Source organism: Sminthopsis crassicaudata, chromosome 3 (assembly GCF_048593235.1).
Source record: "Sminthopsis crassicaudata isolate SCR6 chromosome 3, ASM4859323v1, whole genome shotgun sequence".
In the NCBI taxonomy this organism is placed as follows: domain Eukaryota; kingdom Metazoa; phylum Chordata; class Mammalia; order Dasyuromorphia; family Dasyuridae; genus Sminthopsis; species Sminthopsis crassicaudata.
Genome location: NC_133619.1, coordinates 81,133,317 through 81,156,965, shown reverse-complemented (window position 1 = coordinate 81,156,965; position 23,649 = coordinate 81,133,317). Strand labels below are relative to the sequence as shown.

The following is a 23,649-nucleotide window of genomic DNA, read 5'->3' as shown; positions in this document are numbered from 1 at the left end:
TGAATGGATGTCCATCAATTGGAGAATGGTTGGGTAAATTGTGGTATATGAATGTTATGGAATATTACTGTTCTGTAAGAAATGACCAACAGGAGGAATACAGAGAGGCTTGGAGAGACTTATATGAATTGATGCTGAGTGAAATGAGCAGAACCAGGAGATCATTGTACACTTCAGCAATAATACTGTATGAGGATGTATTCTGATGGAAGTGGATATCTTCCACAAAGAGAAGATCTAATTCAGTTCCAATTGATCAATGCTGGACAGAATCAGCTACACTCAGAGAAGGAACACTATAATTACTGGAAACAGCCTTAGTTTCAGTCCAGTGTAATCACCCCAAATGCAGCCAGGACTTAAAGTCCAGATCCTTTATTTTTTCTTTCCAAGTATTGTCTCCTTCCTTGGGCCCAGTTAGCTTTCTTAGAGGCCTATCTCTCTCTGGTTCCGAGAGCTCTTGCCACTAGTCCTTTGCCTCTGCCAGCTTTAGCCTCTAGCTCCCTCCGAATCTCCAGCTAGCACAAAGGTGGAAAATGGAATGAATCTGACTCCGCCTCTGAGTGGGCTTGTGTTTTTGTGGGCTCCTCCTTATATATGTTGTTTTAAAGGTATGAATCCTGTGGAACTGTTAAGCACCCTGCTAAACAACTATTGTCTCTATCAATTACACTGACTTAGAATCTTGTAAGAATTCTAATAGATCTCTATACTCAAAACCCCTTAATAGCCTCCTGTTGTCTCTAAAATAAGTACAAACCAGGGCAGCTAGTTGGTTCAGTGGATAGAGTACCAGCTATGATGTTAGGAGGACCTGAGTTCAAATCTGGCCTCAAACATTTTACACTTCCTAGCTGGTACCCTAATTGCCTCCCCTCAGCAAAAAAAGCAAAAAAAAACAAAACAAAAAAACTCCTTAAAGGTCTTCTACAATCTGACTCAAGCCTACATTTCTAGCCTTTATATATTCTGCTGCTGTAGGTACAATACATCCCTTGCAGAATGAGCTCAAAGGCTTTGCAGAAGTTATTCTGCAAATTACTGAGTAATTACATTCCTCTGAATGAAGCAATGAAATGCCCTGAGAAGAAAAATGGAGTTATACTGGCATTATTTGATAATGGCATATAATTGAAACATTTTATTGTAGAAGAATTATATAGAATACATGGTCTGATTAAAGTATGGTTACTAAACAAATAGGTATGAACAAATCAAAGTACAATTTGGCTTTTTCCTCTAGCATTTAACTAACTTTATGCAAGGACTAAATCTTATTTTATATGTAGTGGAAAGGCAAGGTATATTTCCTTGAGATTACCTTCTGACAATGAAAGACATTTTATGATCCATTTATAGGTATTTCAAACAATTTTTAAAAAACCATTTTTTGGTGGTAGGATATCCATCTAGAATATTAAAATGAGTCCCTTTTGGATTATCAATGTTTACAATTTTCTGTGTCTGAAATACCTGATGATACTGGATGACAAGTGAATTATAAAGACACCACACAGTTAATTAAAAGCATAATAGTAAAGCATTTTCTTTATTTCTAATTTCATTCATCTTTTTAATATGGCATTTTCCAACAGTATGAGTTCAAAGAAAAAACTTTTCCCACAGGATGTATAAAGTCAATTGCTTTATTATAAACTTTCTAGTCCTTTTTTATGTTACTCAAAGCCAAAATGTTCAGAAAAGAACAAAACATAATTTCAAGAAGTACTGAACATGGTGAAGAGAACTGGATGCATTTCACATTTTTATAAATACCTATATTTGTATATTATAAATATACTAAACTAAATACAATAAAACATGACTGTTTTGACTGACAGTCAAAAACCATATCACAGAGGTTGTAAAAGGCTGGTTGATGAAGACAATGATCTTCAAATCTGTTATATAATCAATGATGTTTTACATGCTAATAGATAATCTTTTATGTCAAATCGTCATCCATTTTCATGCATCTGAAGCAGTGGCTGAATATTTGTAAGAGTACAGTTTATTGTCAGCTCCTCCACTCAACAGCAACTGGTTAAGGAAAAAAATAAGCAGAAAAATGAATAAAATTCAATTATGGTAGAAAATGAGCCAAAGTGACATTTTTTTATATTTTTAAAAAAAAATTACTTATTGAGTGATTTAAGTTACAAGAACTAATTATCAAATCATCACTTCAATCTGCATTGTTATGATTAGTACTTAAAACCTTTATTTAAAATGTGAACATTGTTTTCTTGTACATGATGATATATGTGGAAATTTGTTTAGAAAAATTGCATGTTTAACTTATATTGGATTGCTTGCTATCTAGGGAAGGGTGAGGTGGGGAGGGAGGGAGAAAAATATGGAACACAAGGTTTTACAAGAGTAAATGTTGAAAATTATCTTTGCATGTATTTTGAAAAATAAAAATCTTTTATTACAAAGAAAAAAAAAATTGGTCACTGTCTAAGGTGTGTTGGTGTCTACCTCTGAACTTTCTATGAAGAAAAGATTTGCAAAGACATGAAGGTGAATGAAACTGAAAGTGGCATAGAGTACTACAAATTTTAAGGATATCATACCATTATTTCTAAGTGAATAGTTGCTATAAAATATAAATTAGTAATCTCATTGTTGAAGAAAGATTATATTATTAGTAGCTACATTTAGTATTTATACTTAAAAGTAATGAAATCACATTTCTTCAAATATTTGGCAACTATATTTTTGCTGACAACAACTTTTTCTCATTATGAATTAATAAAATGTTATACTTTTAAAATTTAAAAATTTTTATAATAATTATAAATGAAAAGAATATCATAGAAAGTTTTCTTTTAAAATTAATAAGTAATTCATTTTGTATCTGAATTGAACTATGATGTTAAGGTTTTCAGAAGATTTATCAGAAATAACTGAAATTGTTCCATCTATGTTAACAGTACAAATGTTGGATAAATTTTATCAGTTAATGTATTGTCCTTTCATACAATTGCCAATTTCTTACCCCTGCTTCCGTCCAATCTACACATAAAACTTTATCTTCATGAGCAGCCAAGTCATAAAGAGGGGCTTTGCAACTTAAAACAAAACAAAACAAAACAAAACACATTAACCTGATAAATATTTTATACTATTATATCATCAAATAAAAGAATATTTCCATGTGCACACATACATACACAAAACTGCTCAACTTATAGAAGAGAATCTCTTAAATTCTGAAACTTGGTTAAAACATATCTCTTAACTCTTTCCTATATCATTAGATGAAAAGATTATAGATTACAATATTTTAAAATATAGTAAGAACTTCCAAAGAGAAAGGACTTCAACATCTGAACTTTACAGCAAGTCAGGTATTTTTAAATACACAAAAAAAACCCAACGGACTGCAGTATTTAGGTTTCTTCGTATTCTAGGCACTGAATGGTATGTAAGAAGTCCTATATACACTGTAATTACATCTGTATTATTATTATTATTATTATAGTAGGAAACAAAAAAATATGCCTTCATATACAGTCATCTCCAGTTTGTATAATTAATTTTGTATTACTGCACAAAATGAAAGCCAATTAAATAAGTGTTTTAAGTCCCTACTATTTGTGCTCAAAGCTGAGAATACTAAAAACTGAAACAGTCCCCACTTATTACATTGTACTGAAGTATAACATGTACAAAAACAAATAAAAGATAATGTGAGGAGAGAGAGAACACTAACAATGCAGAGGGTCATGCAAGGCTTCACAGGGCAGGTGACACCTGAGCTCAGTCTTGAAATTAGGCAGGATTCTGAAAAGCAGAGATGAGGTAGAAATCCATTTCAAGCACAAGGGGGTAGTTTATGTGCATGTATCGAAGAAGGAGATGGCATGTCAAACATGGAGTCTAGCAGCAGAATCTGTCTAGAATGAAGTTTTTGAAAAGATAGATAGCATGGGATATGTTTCAGCCATCTTTAGAAGCCCTTGAAAAAGGAATGTGTATTTTGTCTTAGAGATGACAAGGAACTAACCACTCAAAATTTCTTTGGAAGGATAAGACATGATCAGACCTATGCCTTAGGAAGGAAGATTATTTTGGCAACAGCTTTATGGAGGATGAAAGAATGAAGAGATTAGAAATGAAGCTGTTTTAATCAGAATACTCTGCATGAATGCTTCAAGGGGGTAGCAAGCAATTAGATAAAAGGGAACAGATCTAAGATACATCAGATAGAATGTGGCAACTAATTGGATGGAGGGAGTGATACCAACTTGGGTCACTGCAAAGATGGTACTGTCAACAGAAATAGGAAAGGAGAAAGGGACAATTCATTAGATAATTAATGCAATTTTAGACATGTTGCGTTTGAGATGCTGACAAATGATGTACAAGTGTCTAAAATAATTGCAGATGCATTAGAAAGAGATAAATGGTAAGAAATTATGATCAGTGATGGGAATTTCATAGTTCAAGTTTAGAGAAGGGAAAGTTTTGGTTAGTAGTAAATTCTGAGTATTAAATGAAGTATAGGAGAGATGTAATTTATGGGAGCTAAGAAGACTGATGAATTAAGAATCCAGGGTTTTTGAGGGGACATCTCTATAAATATTTAAATCCTCTAATATGAAAAAAGGTTTTAGGATAGACACAAAAGTTGTGAATTTGGAATAGGATTTTTTGAGAAAGGAAGGAGAGCTCCACAGACACACACAGATTACAACAATGGTAATGCAATGGCAGGTTTCACTGAGAAATGTTAGTGGGAAGCAAGGGTAAAGGAAGGAAAGTGAATAAGCATTTATTAAGCACTACCTCTTGTGTGAGCCACTGTACAAAGCAATTTATCTCATTTGATCCTCAAAATAACCCTGTCAGGGAAGTGCTGTTATGATTCCCATTTATATATGTGTATATATAGAAGGCAAATAAAGAGTTTAAACTCTAGCCCTAGGTCACACAGATAGGCAGAATTCGAGCCGCCTCTGAGCTCCTATGGTCTGAGAGCTAAGCAGCCAGTCATTTCTGGCTGGCAGAGTATGTTGAGACAAGGCACAGTTAACAATTATACACAGAAGGGATATGTGTGGTCACAACTTCTAAAATCCAAGAGGTGCCAACTATTCCTGGGCATTGATGTGTTTTACCTTCCTGCCACCTACCCTACTACCCTGTTCTCCCTTCCTATCCCCAACCCTGACTAGGCCCTTGGTGGTGACAGATTTAAAGCAGGGAATGATCTTTAGATCAGGGATGAGAGCAAACTTAAGGACTGAGGAGGACTATTTTTATATGTGAATTAAGAATGGTTTTGACATTTAAAAATATAATTAAAATTTATTTTAAAATTTGTAAAAAGCATTCTTAACTCCAGGCCATACAAAAGCTGGCAGGTAGTGCCAGACCTTAGTTTGCCAACCCCTGCTAGAAATGGTAAAGGTTGTGATAGAGCATAGTAAAGATTATTTATTTAATGCCTATTCATTATCTCACTTTAAGAATATCTAACAGATACATTAGCCATGGATATTTACATTAATCTCTATCTTCTCTGACCATTAACTATAATATCAATTTGAAGTCTAGATGGATCTGCTTTATATACATATATTTTTTAAATAATGCATAAATAATTTTAGCTTAAGAGAAAATATTAAAATGCTAATTTAGAAGAACTATATAAGAAAAATATATCTTTAAGATTATTTTTAGTAGCAGCTACTTCTTTGCAAAAGGGATTATCAAGAACTTTCTATTCATTTGTCTTTGAAACATCCAAGTGCTTCACTTCTCTCTTATTTTGTAAGGTAATTATGACATTTATTTAACAGGTCTTAGTTTACCTTCTTGTATCCCAAAGCTTGACCAAATTGTCCAGGGAACCTGAAATTAGCTGCTGTTCATGTGTGGGAGACCATTTCACTGATGTCACCCAATTATTATGGGAAGTTAAGGATAATAACACCAAAGAACCATCTGAATAATGAAAACAGATTTTAAAAGATTTAATTAGTAAATAATGAAAAAGTCAACGAGATAAATTTCAAGTTTATATAAAATCCATATTTGTAAGTATATATGTTTGTCCCATAAGTTATTTTCAATAATTTGCAAAGGCTCACCTTTAGTTCGGGGATCCCATAGTCTAATATGTCTATCAGAGTTCCCAGATGCTAAACGTTTACAAAGTGGAGAATAGGAGATACAGTTAAATGCTTTATTTCCAGTCTAAAAGAGAGAGAGAAAGAAAAAGATTGTAAAGAACCTCCAACAGGCTTTTTCTACTTGGCTATCTTAATACCAATATCAAAGAGAAATACTTAAATTCTCTCACCAAAGTTGACTTAGGATTGCCAGTTTCAACGTCCCACACTCTAATTGTATGGTCCCACGAAGCACTGCAAATTTCTCCAGCATCTGACCAAAGCACTGAGAAAATTGCATCATTATGGCCAGACAAAGTCACAATAGGAGTCTAGAAATCAAAAGATTTTTTTCATTTCAGAGGAACAATCATTAGCTCGCCAACTATATACATACTTGGGTTAGAAAAAAATTTGTGGATGAATTAAAATCTTGAGTAAATTACCATATACCTCAATAAAAATTAGTCAGATGAATCTATTAAAATATTATTACTTTCAAGGCTTTCTTAACATTTGTCATTTTTTTCATACCTCAAAAGATAATTAAAAGTAAAAAGAATCAAATTATAAGCTGAGAATGGAAAAAAAAGGAAATTGATAAATGTTCCCAAGAAAAGTAAAAGAAAATCCTAAGGAAGAAATTCAGTCAGTTACTTAGGGCCCACTAAGTGTCAGGCATTGTACAAAGTGCTAACACAAATACAAAAAAAAAGAGAAAGTCCCTATCTTCAAGAAGCTTACAAATTAATGGGGGAGACCAACTCACAAAGGAATCTAAAATGACGTGAGGCAGGAGAAAGGCACACTATGTGACGATGCAATAGAAGAGTCAGAAAAATCCATTAGACAAGTGAGAAATGAAGAGATCATGAAGAATTCTGCCTCAATAGGAAGGGAACTCATAACAATTTAAACAACAGCATGACTATAACCCTTCATAGCAGGAAAGAAAATAAAGTAGTCTTGGGGAAAAGCTGTGCACAAAAGTTTTTACATCAGCTCACATGAGGAAAGGTCCTTACTCAGGCTGACATATCTAATGGAAGTTATTGTTCAAAGGTACTAGGCTAATATATGAAGGAATGAAATTTAATTATTGACTAACTGGTAATATGATGGCATTAGTCACTGAAATAGAGAAACTCAGAGGAGGAAAGGAGTTTGGAGGGAAAATGAACTTTGTCTTTGACATGTTTAACTCAAAAAACTAGACAATCTTTTTTTTGCTGACCAATTTTTCTGCAATTAAAGTACTTCAAGAGCTTCTATACAAAATCATTACTAATTTATGCAGATATAAACTTAAATCTTAGAAAAATAGAATGAAAACCTTAGGTTTTTCATCTGCAAAGTGATCTCGAAGGAACCTTTGACTCTTAATGTTCCAATTATACACTTGCCTAGAAAAGGAGGGGTAGGAGGGAAAGAAAAGCAACTATGTTTTTTGAAGAAAACATAGAAAATCTTTTTGTTTGGGGATTCTGATCAGGGACATGATTCATGCATCAAGTATTCAAGATTCAAGCATCTATCACTGATACAGAATTCAAAACAAAACATGAAGCATTTTCCAGTTCTAATTTCTATTCTCCCAGATGGAATGATCAAGGGGTTTCTTGTTTCTTACATTGGATGCCAGATTACTTTACAAGATCTTCCTATCTGCAGTTCAGTTTAAATGCAGCTAAAACAGATCATTTACCTGTTTCATATATACCACCATCTGGACCACTTGGCAACGATAGCATCAGAATGGTATGAATAAGGCCATGGCCATATACCAAGGGCTCTAGTGGTAATTCTGACCAGTTATTCTAAAGATATAATATACTGGTAACAAAAAGCAGTGAAGTGAGAACATAAAGATGGTTCAGGGCAAGTTTACCATAAGCATCTGAAAAGATGAAAAAGGGAAAAAAAAAAAAAAAGTAACATTTGTATCTGAGGAAAGGAGCACGTATAAAAAGACAGCTAAAGGGACAGGTGAGATTTTCTGATGATTTTCACAAGAAACATCTTTACATAAGTAAAAGATTTCCATATTCTAGACCCATGAACAATAACTGATTTCAAACATTTGGTGGAATACAATCATTTGGATTTGCATAGACAGAGGGTCAGAGTGCAGTCCTTCATTTCTCATGACTTCAATGACATGTCCACCCTCTTTAATGGAAGGACAGGCATCCCTAGTGAATCTTGGTTGGTTAAAAGAAGCAGAACACCTAGATGCATTCTGATATTTCCTTTACAATATAAAATCATGGAAAGTATCTTAGAAATCAAGAAACCCCATATATAAATCAGGAATAGCTTTTTGTTTTATTTTAAATTTTAATGGAGTACTTGTAATTTAGTAAGGCTGAAAGACCCTAACAATCTCTGATAAAACATCACAGGATGATATTTACAATATATTTTCTTAGCAAAGTGTAAAAATGGTATTACAAATTGCTAGGAAAGACAACAAAAAGTATTCCTGAAAGAAGGTATTTTGGAAGAACATGTTATATTTATAACATATTCATAACTGAAATATGAGATGAATTTGCCCTTAAGAAATAAATGTATGCGTAATGAGTGTGTGTGTGTGTGTGTGTGTGTGTGTGTGTGTGTGTGTGCGTGGCGCATGTAACACTGAGCATATCTGATGCCAAAATAACCATAGTTTCTTATAAAATGTTACCCGTGTTAATCCCAGTTGCTCTGTCCTCTGTTTCTTTCTGGGCTTGATTGTAGAGTCTTCTACTTCATCTTCTTCATTTGTAGGGACTGAAACATAAAATAAGACTTAATGTTTAAAGTTTAAACTTAAACTTTTTAAGTACCCAGATTGAGTTGGAAGGCCCTTTATAGGGTGAATGCATGTTAGTCAATGCCAGATGGAAAAGTCCTATATAACAAAACATCCATAGCACTTTGAAGAGCAAAGAACTGGAAACAAAATGAATGTACTTTGTTTGGAGAATATCTGAATAACTTGCAGCATATCAATATATTATATTGATATATGAAGCATTCTGAGAATTATATTAAGATTTGTATGAAACAGAATCAAAAAAGCCATACACACAATGACAATAATAACCACCTCTTGGTTCAATTGTATCTGATTCTGTTTTAAGTGCTTACATTTATTTCAGATATGCAGTTTACATGCATATTACTGAGCAAAACTGGATTGCAAACAAACAAATATCATAAGCATTATCAAATAACATAACTGGCACTGGTGCTATAAGCCATATTAATGGAGCTGGTAAGGAAGAATCATGGAAAAGAACTGCGACCCATGGAATTTTTCTTTTTAACTAAACCAAAACTCTCAGAATCACCATAATGGCAATAGTTAGAAGAAACAAAGAAAATAGAACATTTTTACTACTACTTTTTTCAGAATCACTTGCTTTTCATTTAGTGAATTATGCAGGAAAGTGAACACTGCATGTATTTTGGCTTCCATCAACTTCTTTTGTAAGCAAATGTTAAAGGGAATAAAACTGGACATACTGGTACTCGACTCTGTAACCCCAGAAAGGATTTTCTTGGCAAAGACCCTGGGAGCAGTTTGGCATTTCTTTTTCCAGCTCATTTGACAGATGAGGAAACAGGCAAACAGGATGAAAGTGACTTGCCTAGGGTCACATAGCTAGGAGTGTCTGATTTGACACTTGGATTTGACAGCTCTGGTGAGAGATCCCAGCCAAATACATTCTTAAATGAGTTGAACTGTTACTGGGATTATTTTTCTTTATTTCAGGGAAAGTTCCAATCCCAGAGGTCAGATGAAAGGAAAACCATTCTGACTATGTTGCATTTATACTAATAAGTATTTTTAAAAAGATGGTCCTCAGCAGAACTTCAGATTTCTGAATTTACATTCCCTAAACATTTGGGACCTAGTGCTGCATAGTTATTTTTTCCTCTCTACCCCCCAAATTCTCCCTTCTTTCTAACTTCCCCATCACTGCCAAGGGCAGTGACCCAGACTAGCATTCTGAGCATCATTTCCACCTTCAGAGTCTTTTGTATATGCTCCCTTCCCCCTGATACTGCCAGGGCCGGGGCAGGCCTTTGTTCTCTCATACATAGATTATTGTAATAGCTACTGGGGAGTCTATCTGCCTCAAATCTCTCTCCACTCAGCTATCAAATCAATGGTGCTAAAGCCCTTGTTAGCACATCATCCCCCATTCAGTAAACACTAGCATCTACCTATTGCTCTAGATCAAACAGAAGATCCTCTTTTTTAGCTTTTCAAGCCTCTATGGCCTAGCCCTCTTACCTTTCCAGCCTTCTGATTCCTTTCCTCCCTCCACATACTCTTTAAGCCAGGGACACTGGCCTCCTCCTTGTTCTATACTCTACCTCCTGACTCTAGAACTGTCACTGGCTGTCCCCTCAGGTTCAGAACACTTATTCCTCTTTTTCGCTGCCTCTTCACTTTCTTGGCTTCTTCCTAGCCTCGGCAAAAGTCCACCCTCTCACAAGAAATTATTCACAATCCTCTTCCATCTTAGTGCCTTCCTTCTGATACCATCTCCAATCAGGAAGAGCTGAGTTCAAATTCAACCCTATCCATCTAATAAGGCACCTAGAATAATACTAGACACATAATAGGCACTCAATAAATAATGCTATATTAAATTGCCAGGGACTAAATCACTCCTGAAATGCAAAGTAAATAAAATTTTAAGGAAAAATGAAAACCCTGACATAAACATCATTTTACAATTTAAAGCTCAAGCGTTCCTTGACAACTAGTTTAAATTGTTTTGATCTTTTTGTTCACTTAGGTCACCAGAATGGATAAGTATTTTCAATTCAACAAACATTTAAGTACCTATCCTTTCAAAATGACTTCATATGACAACCAGATGAATTTTAAAAGATTTGACTTACCTGCAGACCAGATCTTTAACATCTTATCCCAAGAGCCACTGCAAAACTAAATCAAAGGAAACAGATCAACAAAAGAGAAGATTATATACTATCTCCTTTTGCCAACATCCCTCTCCCAGATGGTAGATATATCATTCCAGCAACTTAATAAATTGAAATATTTTCCCCTTAATCAAAACAGGTCAGGACTGTGATTAGTAAGTTCAAATAGACTTAAAAATACATATCTTTATTGTTTCAGCATTCTATTTGGAAAGTTATATACTTTATTTTACTATCAAAGTATCAAATAGTTTTTATTTTATGATGCTGGTATTCTTGCTCACTGACTATAGAGTAATAGGTATAACCACAAAAGATTATTTAAGTTAGAGGGGAAAAAAAATCCCTTCACATTTTAAGCAAACCACTCATATTCCAGCTCAGTAGAACTCCACTTGAGGCTTACTTTAGTCCTTGTGCTGTCAACAGCTACAGATTCCACACTCTCAGCATGGCCTCGACAGCAATGGAGAGCTTTTACTTTGTTTCTCTCCACATTCCATTCCCACAAGAGGATGGTCTGGTCCATTGAGGCAGTGAGAAGCAAGCATGAAGAACTGTCTATGCAGAGAGAAAACAAGGATAAGCCAACATCGGCTCTGGGTCATATTCTGGAGCCAAAGAATTTTCCTTGTTTTGGAAAGAATTTTCTTTCTTTCCTTCTTTTTTTTTAATTTTAATTTTTAAAGATTTTTACTTTCAAAACATATGCACAGATAATTTTTCAACCTCGACTGTTGCATAGCCTTGTGCTTCAGAATTTCCTCTCCTCCCCACCCTCTCCCCTAGATGACAAGCAATCCAATATATGTTATACATGTTAAAATATATGTTAAATCCAATGTGTAAACATATTTATACTGGAAATAATTTTAAAAGTTAGCAAGATCTTCTATGTGGTCAAGTTCAGAAGGAAAAAAGTTGAATCTAGGCTGCAAAGAAGAAACTTTCTGTTACTATGATAACATAATTTTAGAAACTTGAAAATATGGATGTAGCAGGTGACTTTTTACTGAGGGACTTACTGCTACCCATTTATGAGATTTCCCTTTAGTCTTAAATGTTCTCTGACTGACAGTACTCAAGTCACTGGAAATGAAAAATTTATTTTTCTGTGGTGAGTCTTTTCTCTCTTCCAGCCCCACCTATTATTTCTTAAACAGTATAAAGGAACTGACCTTTCTTCACCCAGGCAACATCTTTCACCACTTCCCTATGTCCAACAATTGTCATGAGAGATTTTCCTTCTGGAGACGAGATCCGAGATGTCTTGTCATAGGAGCCAGTCAAGATCCTAAAGGATTCAAAAAGAAATGATTTCCCCTATCTGAAGTCAGGTCTGCTTCTCAGGCAAATCCTTGAGTGTTTAAGCCAAAGACTCTTAATCAGGAGTCATGAGTCACTTTGAGGGGGAGGAAAGGAAGCGCTCTGTGAACTTGAATGGGAAAAAATAATTACACCTTTACTTTCACTAATCTCTCACAGAAATTTTGTATTTTCTTAACTATAGAAAACAAACATTACTCTGAGAAGTCCAAATATCTAGTTTAAACAAAGTTCTTTATTTACCAACATTAAGAATTCCAATTGCAATTTAGTAAAACTGTATCATACAGGAAAGTGGAAGAGTGGAAGAGAACGAGATCTATTCTACACAATTTTGAATGGCCCAACACATTTCTGAATTAGGTATCTACATTATTATGGTTCATGACAGATGTCAAACAGAATAAGGTCTGCTAAAATATACAGAACAATCCCTTCAGGAAACATAATTATTTAAAAAATTACAAATTAACATTCTCTGTGTCCTATTATATTTTTATTTTGTCAAACATTTCCCAAGCACCATGCAAGTTTGGCACCTCTGATTTATGGCTATCTTCACAATTCTCAGAAAGTTTTAAACAGAAGTGAACATTCTGAATCAAGTGCTTCCTAAGAAAATCTGACTGGTGAGCTTCTATGCAAAAAGAGACCCAAAGACATCATGCTTAATCGCCAACTGCTGACCACACATGAATGAAATGGTCTTGAACACAATCTTTCTGGATGCCATAAATAGAATGTCTCTGCTCAATCAAAAAAAAAATCCAACACTCAGTGAAATTCTCCAGAGAAAAACAAAGACTCTTCTCCAAACCTAAAATCTCAAAAAATCTACCTTATGTTACTCTACAGTCATACAAACTCTGGTAGAAACTGGCAAAAACTAAAAAAACTTCAACTCTGACAGTTTAAATGTTTGAGATATAATAGTGAATTATATAACATAATATACTTTATATCATAAGATGACAAAACTGAAATATTTCCAGAGATGGTCTTTGCTATTTCCCATACTACAAGTTTGCCCTAAGTCACTCACTCTTTGGTGTGACTGATCATAACAGCTTATCTTACACAATTCCTGTGCGATAACCAAGGATTTTCTATAGCTCCTCTAATTTGATCTTCACAGCAGCTCTGTGAAGTAGCTAATATTGGTATCCTCACTACCACTGTCGTAGGTGGTGAATGGCAGAGTTTGGGATTCTTGACCAGTGCTTCCACAGCCATATTACACAATTTCCTCACTGTGCTAGATTGTTATCCCAATGATTAACATTTTCAAGATGGCCTGGAGAGTAAAGTCTTTAACTTTTTTTTTTTTTCTTGTAACATAACTAAATTACATACAGTTTAGACTTCTGGCCTTAGTTTTCTTAACATTTGTTTTAGCTTACTGAGCTAACTGATCTAAGCACTGGACCTTGTCTTACAAGACCAAACAGCACCACTCCACAAATAGACCTAATTTTAGCAACTTAAGATTTTACAAAAACTTTTTTGAAGTATGGAGAACTGCAAGAGAAGAAATTTCTTCTAATCTTCCAGAAAAGCAGCTGATGACAATTTTAAGAATCTTATGAGAGCTGCTGACCCAGCCAACATCACACAGTCAGCACATGTCAGATGTCAGACATCAGACTGCAACACGGGCCTTTCTTAACTACTCGGCCAGCTCTGTATCCATTGCTTAATGCTCTCTCTCCAGGGAAATTTGTTCTTGCAAAATGTAGTTATGAAAATTGAAGAACAGTGAGCATAAGGAGGCTAGCTTTTCTTCCCTCTCGATAAAGGGGTCAGTTCGATTGAGAACCTCACTTCTATACAACAGCAAGAACAACTTTAGGCTAGGATGTTGACCAGTCCTGACATCTAGAACACTACCAACCCTACAGGGGAATGCTGAATATTATATAAGCCTTCAGTGCTCTCTAACACAATCATACAACTACATGTACCGAAAAAATCCAAAACAAAACCCCCAAGATCCAGAAAAAGATACACATGGCTGAGCTGAATAAAGAAACAAATACCAAGGAACCTTCCATAAAATGAGAGACTACACAGCAACTCTGAGATGAGAATGAAGGAAATTCAAGATGTAACACAACTGGAAATACCATTCCTCTGTTCCTTCAATTGAACTGATCCAGTCATCATGGACTATACATTCTTCAGGTTGTGGTGCGATATATTTTTCCACATACTCAATTTCCACTACTTCTTCCTATTCACCCAAAGAAACAAGAAACTTATCAGGAAAAGAAGTGACAAAACACACACACACACACGCACAGAACTTTTTCAACACCTCAAAGGTATGCCATTTTAGATAAATAAGAGTCCTTTCCAATAGGAGAAAAGTTTTTAAGCTCCAACTCGGAGTTATGCAAAAGATTGGATAGTTTTAACACAAATTTAAGTTTCATTCTTGCTTGCACCTATATCACATGCCAAAAGTAATTTAAAGAAATCCAATATCGGAAAATCTATACTAAAAAAGTAAGGCAGGAAATATAATAAATGACTAGTGAACATTACAGCTGCAAGCAATGTAAATGAAATGTCTAAATGAAGATGAATGAACTTTTTTCTGTCAATGTGTTTCTACTGAATGCCATGAAGAATTTAATTATATGAATTTATATTGTATTCATTTATATATTCATATTTTGTAAATTTATTTTGTAGATGTTTATATTATATTTAAAATAGTTGAAAAATCATGTTGAAAATATTCTTCCATTCTGCCTTTGGGTACACTGCAGGAAAATACAGCAGGAGAATTGAGATGTAGACAAGAACCTGTTTAAATGCCTAAAAAATTTCAGCATGATCATGAAAACTAGCTACTGTGTGACAGATGATTAAACATGACACAAATTAGTAAGAAGATAAAGTAATTATGTGAAAATGTCTATTTTGAGGAAAATAACTTACTGTTGAGATGTTCTCTAGTTCCATATGCTTAATCAAGGGCATTCGCAGGAATTGGCCCTTAATAAGGAAATCAAACTCCACATACTTATGGACTTCTGAAAAAAATAAAAGTCAACATTTCTTATATGAACATTTTTCCTTAGGGACCAAGTCATTAATATGTACAACAGTAGTGTTTAAAAGGAAATGAGTTATTAAAAATAATCAGAAGGGATAAAAATTTGACTGTCAACTGAATCAGAGTTTGATGCTTCAATTATTCAAAACATCTCATGCTGCCATGTGAAAAATTAATATTACGCTATTATCATTTAATAATTGGAAACAACTTACTAAAAAACAATTATTCTGTATGCCATTCTATTCCCCATTTTGTCAAACCCCATTTTTCAGTCTAGTTCAAAAGACAGAAACCAGCCCAACCAAAGGTGTGGCTGAATATGTCTTACCCCCCCCCCCCCAGGACATTTGCTGCCTAAACTGGGACCCAAACTTCAGTTTACCTGAAGGAAGGACAAATATCAACAAAGAACCAGACCCTGCTGCTCTCTCCAGGTCAAAGTTTGGGGTGATTTGATCTCCAAGAGAAAGCTTAAGAGGGAGGGTCAGGAGAGACCCTGATTGAGGTGGTTACGATTTTCTAGTCAAGATTACTGGAGGCAATTAAGACTCATAAAGTAGATTTCCTTACTGGTCAGAGAGGGGTCTGATCAGCCATAACTGAATGACTAGCCCACTTTTCCTAACTGCAGCTAATTGAAAGGGGTTGGGTTTTATTTATTTATTTTTTAATACAACCATGACCAACCTCCCACCCCTCTTCCCTTTAGGAACTCCATAAATCAATCCCATCATGGTTGCTAACCCAACTGAACAGGGGGCATTCTAACTCATTTTATTAAGTTACATGAGTCATTATTTATAAACTGTCATCTTGCCCTAAAGAAAACTGTGCCTCAGTTTGTCTTTGTTGCATTTTCACTCGCCAGAGCTTGGCTGTTTTCCTCTTTCACAAAAGTATTATTCATAAGCAAAAACCATGGAAGACAAAAGAAGTAAACCTTAAAAACTCTGTTGCTTATTTGTTGCTTTGGTGAAGACATAGCAAAGATAAAACCAACAAATCAGATAAAACCAATGTAAATTATTACTACCAACACTAACCTTTGGGATACCATACCAGTTAACTACTATGACTTAGAAAAGTCAAAGAAAATAAGTCAGATACCTCACTAATCTTTCCATTTGATTACAACTTTTAGTAAAAGATCCTTTGTGGGACTACCAAACTTTACAAATGTCATGAAGAATTGCAAATATGAGATCCAATAATCACTTAAAGGTGAGTGGGCAGACTTCCTTTATGTGTGAAAAGCAAAATAGGAAATCTCCAGGCAGAAAGATCATTGATTAAACCACAATTTACAATTATTTGTAATAATAAATGCTTTATTCCTAAATGGTGAACTAGTGCATAAAGTTACAAAATCAATTTAATTTGATAATGAAAATTTATCAGAAAACTACAACATTTCTTCTAAAATATGTAAAACTAACCTGCTGGGCTAACAAACAAATTTAATAAATGCACTTTTGCAGTCACAAAATCTATTTGTTTCTAAAGAAAAAAAATTAACAAAATAACTATTATAACTTACAGATAAGTTTCAATTTTTTAGATAAACATACTCACCATTTTTGGCTTCCAATAATTTATTGATAATGTTACTAAGATCAGAGATTTCAGAGGCCGCAGGGATGGAGAAGGGAACATTGTCTACTGCATATCTATAAAAAGAGAGAATAATGTATTCTTAACATGAACAAGACAAACTAAAATAAATCTGCTTTACTAAATTTATCATACATAATGTTCTAGAATTCCCATACCCAGAAAGGGAGGATCAAAATTTGTTTTTCAATGCCATTTAAAAAATCTCCAGTACAGATAATAGTGTCTTTCAATTTAGGAACTCAAAGGCTTAATCACAAAATTGTCATTTGTTTGCCTAACTTTTCACTAGTTAATACACACATTGAATCGCAAATGATGCTGCTTTCCTTTAGAATAAATAAAGACACAAGAAAACACCTATCTAATTTTCTGGATCAGTTCAGAAAGTCAATCACAAAACTGAAAAGGGTTAACTAACACAATCCTTCTAGAAATTTAAAAATTTTGAGAATCTAACTTAAACATTTTACCCTAAATGTAGTTTCTTAACTTATTTCCAAAAAGCATGCCTAGGCAGGTTATCTAATAAAGATCCAAAGGTTTTTATGTGCTGTAAGATAATATCAAACAATGGACAAGTGTTTATTAAGTGCTGCTACGAGTCTGGCACTGTGGATACAAGTACAAAGAATTAAACAGTATTTGTAATGAGTTAAAACTCGGGCGAGATAAGTACACATAAAAAAAAATATATATATATATGTGTGTGTGTGTGTGTGTGTGTGTGTAATAAATATAGCTACTAAATACAAACATCCACAGAGTAGCTAAATACAAGATAGTTTGGGACTGAAGAGATTAGTAGCGAGGGGGCTCAAGAAAGATTTCATGCAGAAGATGATGCTTGGGATGTCTCTTAAAGTTAGAGAGGAATTCTATGAAGCAGAGGTAAGATGGAATGCATTCCAGGCCAGAGGATCAGCAAGTGCAGAGGCATGGAGAGGGGTCACGTGGGAGTAATAGAGAAGGTCAGTCTGGCTGCTTTGAAGGGTGCAGGAGAGAAAACGATGTCCAATGAGGCTAAGAAGGCAGGGGAGGGACATGTGGGAGAGGGCTTTAAAAACTTTTTGACCCCATAGGCAGCAAGAAGCCACAGAAAGCTAACAGGACCTTACACTGGAGGGTCACAGCATTCAGGTCTAGGCAGGGACTAGTCCCTTATTACTCTGCCATGCTACTGCTAGACCACATTTAGGAATAGTGTGCTAAGTTCTGGGCATGACATTTTGGGAAGGGTAGCCATGAGGCAGGGAGCATCCGGAGTCAAGGATGACCAAGAACTTGACTTCAAGAACTAGTGTTCATCCTATAAGAAAACTGAGGGCTGCCATATAAAAGGATTAGACCTTTGCTGTTCCAGGGGGCAGAATGAGAAGCCACAGGTGAAAGCCACACAAAGCAGATATATAAGCTTATCATATGGAAAAGCTTTCTGCTAGGTTAGAAGCAGAATGGGCAGTTTCAGGAAGTGAAGAAAAGGCTGGATGATCATTTGTCTGGTAATGATATATAAAGAATTCTTGTTCAGACACAAGTGAACAAGCTCAGAACTAGAGAGAGGGCTTTTCTACTCTCGACCCATTTTCATCTAAGAAATTTTGATGTGAGTGGGTATAGGGTATATAATATACGCAACATATAATAGTTATACAAGCCAAACATTTACTGATAATAAATCATAAATTTATTTTAAAACAATTAGAGCACCAGTCCTGAATTCAGGAGGACCTGAGTTCAAATTTGGTCTCAGACATTTAACACTTCCTAGCTGTGTGACCCTGGGCAAGTCACTTAACCCCAGCCTCAAAAAACAAAAACAAAACAAAACAAAACAAAACAAAACAAAATTTACCACTTATTAAAGATGAAAGCAAATTTGCATACAAATGAGATGGATGTTTATTTTTACAGGAAGAATTTACTCTATACCCTTTACTGTTGCTAAATCTTTCATGACCCCCACATTCAGTTTTGTGACTCCATATCCACAGTTTAAGAAGCTTTGGACTAGAGAGTCCCTAAAGATCTTTCCTCTTCTGAGAGTCTAAGCTACTCATTCCATAATTTCACATATGCCTCTAGTATTTTCTGGCTATTATCAAATACTTTCCCCTAAATTTGACAAATATCTGGGGTTCAGTTACTTGAATATGAAGTCACATTTATTTACAATGATAATCATCACTAATAAAACTATGTGATTCTTACATGTCTGGAGTATAATGTAGTATACCAGTATAACAATAATGTCCTATTTTTCTTCTTGTTATCATTTAGCCATTTCCAATTGTGTCTGACTCTCCATGACCCCAATTGGAGTTCTTCTAGCAAAGATACTGGAATGGCTTGCCATCTCTACAGCTCATTTTAGAGATGAGAAGGAAATTGAGACAAACAGGGTTAAATGGTTTTTCCGGGGACACTCAGCTAGCATCTTGAGCCTGGATTCGAATTTAGATCCTCCTGACTCTAGGCCTGGTATTCTTATCCACTGTGCTATCTAGCTACCCAATGTACTACTTATACACATTAAAAATCTTGATATCAAAAATTGAATGGAAAAGATCAGTACATGGTTTATTAGTCTTACAGGGTGCAAAGGACAGAAGAAAGGAAGAAAAGAAAAGGAAAAGGAAAGGAAACACTTATATAGTATCTACTATGCTTCAGATACAGTGCTAAATGCTTTTTACAAATATTATCTCATTTGTGGGAGAAGGCCCAAAAGAGATGAGAGCAAGGGGGGAAGGCTTCTGGGGATGAGAAGTTAAATAAGTAAAAAAAGCTTTCTTTTTTGGCCAGTAAGTAGAATTCATGAATAAGATGTGAAATGAGATGTGTGGAAGAATAGATTAGAGCCAGATTATGGCATAGCACCTTTATATCTCTTCTTGTGGGATCAAGTAGTCAAAGAAGGGAGGAAATCAGATTAAAACTGATAGTTTTAAAGGCTGGATAGTTTCAGTAGGAGAGGGTATTCTAAACAAAGAAAAGCTGAGAAGGGGACAAGAATGATAAGTATTGTATCAAATATAGACCACTCTACATGTAATGAATGTATTTTCAACAATGAGGTGATTCAGGCCAATTCCAATAGACTTATGATGGAGAAAGCCACCTGCATCCAGAGACAGAATTATGAGGATTGATCACATAGTAATCACAACATAGTATTTTCATCTTTTTTTGGTTGTTGTTTGCTTGATTTTTTTTTTCTCATTTTTTCCCTTTTTGATCTGATTTTTCTTGTACAAACTAACAAATGTGGAAATATGTTTAGAAGAAGTGCACATGTTTAACCTATAGTGGATTACTTGCTGTGCAGGGGAGGAGAGTGGGGAAAGGGAAGGAGAAAAATTGGAAACAAAAGATTTTACAAGGGTGAATGCCGGAAATTATATTTGCATGTATTTTCATGTTTATTATTATTAAATAATATTTTAAAATATTAAAATTTATATTATTAAAATAAAGCTCTTTTTGTTGTAGCTAGAAACTGGAAGATGAATGGATGTCCATCAATTGGAGAATGGTTGGGTAAATTGTGGTATATGAAGGTTATGGAATATTATTGCTCAGTAAGAAATGACCAGCAGGAGGAATACAGAGAGGGTTGGAGAGACTTAAATCAACTGATGCTGAGTGAAATGAGCAGAACCAGAAAATCACTGTATACTTCAACAACAATGCTGTATGAGGATGTATTCTGATGGAAGTGGAAATCTTCAACATAAAGAAGATCCAACTCACTTCCAGTTGATCAATGATGGACAGAGGTAGCTACACCCAGAGAAGAAACACTGGGAGGGGAATGTAAATTGTTAGCACTAATATCTGTCTGCCCAGGTTGCATGTACCTTTGGATTCTAATGTTTATTGTGCAACAAGAAAATGATATTCACACACATGTATTGTACTTAGACTATATTGTAACACATGTAAAATGTATGGTATTGCCTGTCATCGGGGGGAGGGAATAAGGGAGGAGGGGTAATTTGGAAAAATGAATACAAGGGATAATATTATAAAATATATATATATATATATAATAAAAAAAATTAAAAAAAAAAAAAAAAAAAGATATTAAATGTTGTGAATGACAGTTAAGGCTAAAATGGAAAGCACTTGAAATCCCTCCTGCAAATACAAGCAGAGACTTAAAAAAAACAAACAAAAACAAGAGAAGACCCAAAGATGCTATGCCACAATCTGACTCTAATCTACTCTTCCAGTCTTATTTTATATCACTCTCATTCATGAACTCTTACTTTTTAGTCAAAAAATAAATCTCTTTCCCAAATTCAACTCATCTCCAGAGGTCTTCCTCTCTCCTCCCCCCACCCCCATCTAGCCTTTAAAATCTTTTATCTTCAACTTGTAGTCACCTCTTCTCTTCTCTTCCTTCCCGCTCAGAGGAAAGCTCCTGGAAAGGCAGGAAGGGGGCTAGGTTACCAAGGGCTTTGAACATCTCTTATTGGATCCTGGAGGCCATGAATGAGGAGCCATCGTAGTTTACCGAAAAGGGGTGACAAGGCAGGTCCTGTGCTTTAAGTGGCTGAATGGAGGACGGACTGAGAGAGAGTGGGAGAGAGCAGGCTACTTTGCACAAGTCCAAGCTAGAGGATGTGAAGATCTGAACCGGAGGAGGGGCAGTTTCATTTTTGGCCCTGTTTCCCCAGCACTTAGCAAACTGCCTCTCACACCTTGCATGCTGGGGAAATATCTCGAGTAGAATCACACAATATGTGGAGGGGCCGGGGAGCAAAGAAATCAACCAGAGCTAAAAACCAGGTGAAAGGACCGGAGAAAATCATCCTTGTTTCCAAGGATCTTCACGATCTGGCTGATTCAGGACCGAGGGTGGAAATTATATAGGAAGGTAGATTGCGACTTGAGAAGGGAAACTTGTCAATAATCAGAACTGCCTAAAAGTGAAGTTATCTTCCAAACAGAAAGAGAGAGAAGACTGCCCATTCCGGGGAGCCCGAAGCCAGCCCACGAGCGGGGACGCCTCCAAGGCTTCTGTTCTCGGGGCAGGCAGTCTAACTTTGGGGCTCGGGGGCTTCCCGTGCACGTCCGTCCCAGCCCCCCGGAGTTTTCTAAGAGACCTCACAACCAGCACAAGGCTCAACGCGGGAGTCTACAAAACGGACCGCCGCCCCTCTTCCAAACTTTATTCTCGAAGCACTTTTCTAGAGAAGAGAGACGCGAAAAATTCGTCTTTTTAAAATTCAAGCACGTTTAACACCCCAAGACAGGAACACCTCCTGCAGCCGTCACTCCGGACACCCTCAGAGTAACAAAGTGGGGGGGGGGGGGGGGACGTTTCCCGGCAGAAGAGAAAATCGGCCGGTTAGATACTTACTTTTTATTGGTAGTGAAGAAGCGCGTCTGGAGCTGCGCCATGGTGAGGGCGGCTGAAGGATGGTGGGGGGGGGAGAGGTAAGAGGTTGCGTTGCACCAAACCTGCGGAAATGAACGAGGAGTGGGCGCCGCTGCCGGAGGAGTGGGGGAATGTGTGTGCGCCTTCGACTCGGACCGCTCCAAATCCTTCCGAACCAACTGGGGAGCCTGGGAAAAAGACTTCGGACCGCGGCAGAAGCCAGCAGGGAAAGGCACCAACCACGTGGCTGCACACCGGCACTACCGGGGATGCTCCAGGCCAGAGAGTTCGACTGACTATTCCACTGAGCTACGATCTACTAGTTAGGTCTCCTCTTAAAGGGCGCTTCCGTCTCGTCCCCACGCTGTCAATATTTTTTAATTAGCCGGTTTCTTTTATTAGCTCCAGGCTTGATGCATCAGGGAGATATATAATGTCCTTTAAATTAACTGTCCTTTAAAAATATGTACGTAGTTTTTAAATCATCGGGAAAGCATGAGAAGAGAAACCCAGTCAGGGATCCTAGTAGATACTACAACTCCCATAAGACCATAACCTTCAATTTGTAACCCTAAGCTCTCCGAAATGCACACTGGGAGTGGTAGTCCGTCTTAGTTCTGAGCATCGAATGATTTGGTTATTATGCCTCCTCTCTTCTCAGTCACACTCCCAGCCTGGGAATCACGGAGGGTCAGGGAGAGGTGAGGGAAATGGGATGTGATTATTTTCTGCTCTGCATTTTCCTCTTCACAAATCCAAATTGAGGAAAGTTTAAAAAAAAAAAAAAAAAGGCAGATTCCAAGGGAATCCCGCGACGGTGGCCAAGGAGGGCCATTCTTCTCAGGTGTACTGTGGAGCCGGCGAGCCCCTTTCAGGGCGGGGCGGGCCGCGCCTGCGCAGTGCGCTGGTCTCCATGGCGGTGCCGCGGAGCCAAGACGAGGTTGAGTAGACTCGTTTTGAATTTTCTCCCCCTCGGCTCCGGCGCTTAGCGGACTTCCCTGGTTGCCCTGCAGGGCTCCCGGCGGCCATAGGGCTGAGGGAGTCGGGGGGCGGGGGGAATGTTTGCGCCCGGAAAGGCGGCTTCTGTCGCCTCTCCCGACCCCCCAATCCTCCTGCCCTTTCCCCGTCACCCACCCCGACCCTCCACCGGGGTTCTGTGGAGACTCCGGGACCCGCCCCCTCATTCTGGGCCC

General features: G+C 36.5%; 2 protein-coding genes across 3 annotated transcripts in view; one reads left to right on the top strand and one right to left on the bottom strand.

Annotated features, from left to right (window-relative positions):
• Positions 1-1,521: 1,521 nt before the first annotated feature.
• WDR12 (WD repeat domain 12) lies at positions 1,522-23,632 on the bottom strand. The gene is made up of 13 exons (XM_074299017.1): positions 22,439-23,632; positions 17,032-17,126; positions 15,339-15,433; positions 14,519-14,625; positions 12,248-12,363; positions 11,476-11,630; positions 11,028-11,073; positions 8,812-8,897; positions 6,314-6,454; positions 6,102-6,207; positions 5,823-5,955; positions 3,002-3,074; positions 1,522-2,040 (listed from the first exon to the last, which is right to left on the bottom strand). The coding sequence occupies exons 1-13, from the start codon at positions 22,477-22,479 to the stop codon at positions 1,969-1,971; spliced, it is 1,266 nt and encodes a 421-aa protein (XP_074155118.1). The 5' UTR covers positions 22,480-23,632; the 3' UTR covers positions 1,522-1,968.
• Positions 23,320-23,649, top strand: part of CARF (calcium responsive transcription factor) — a 52,244-nt gene continuing 51,914 nt past the window's right edge. The window contains exon 1 of one of the 2 annotated variants that reach the window (XM_074299005.1): positions 23,320-23,396. The gene's annotated coding sequence lies outside the window, so the exon portion shown is untranslated. The remainder of the gene's footprint in view (positions 23,397-23,649) is intronic. The other variant, XM_074299006.1, reaches the window with a different exon arrangement.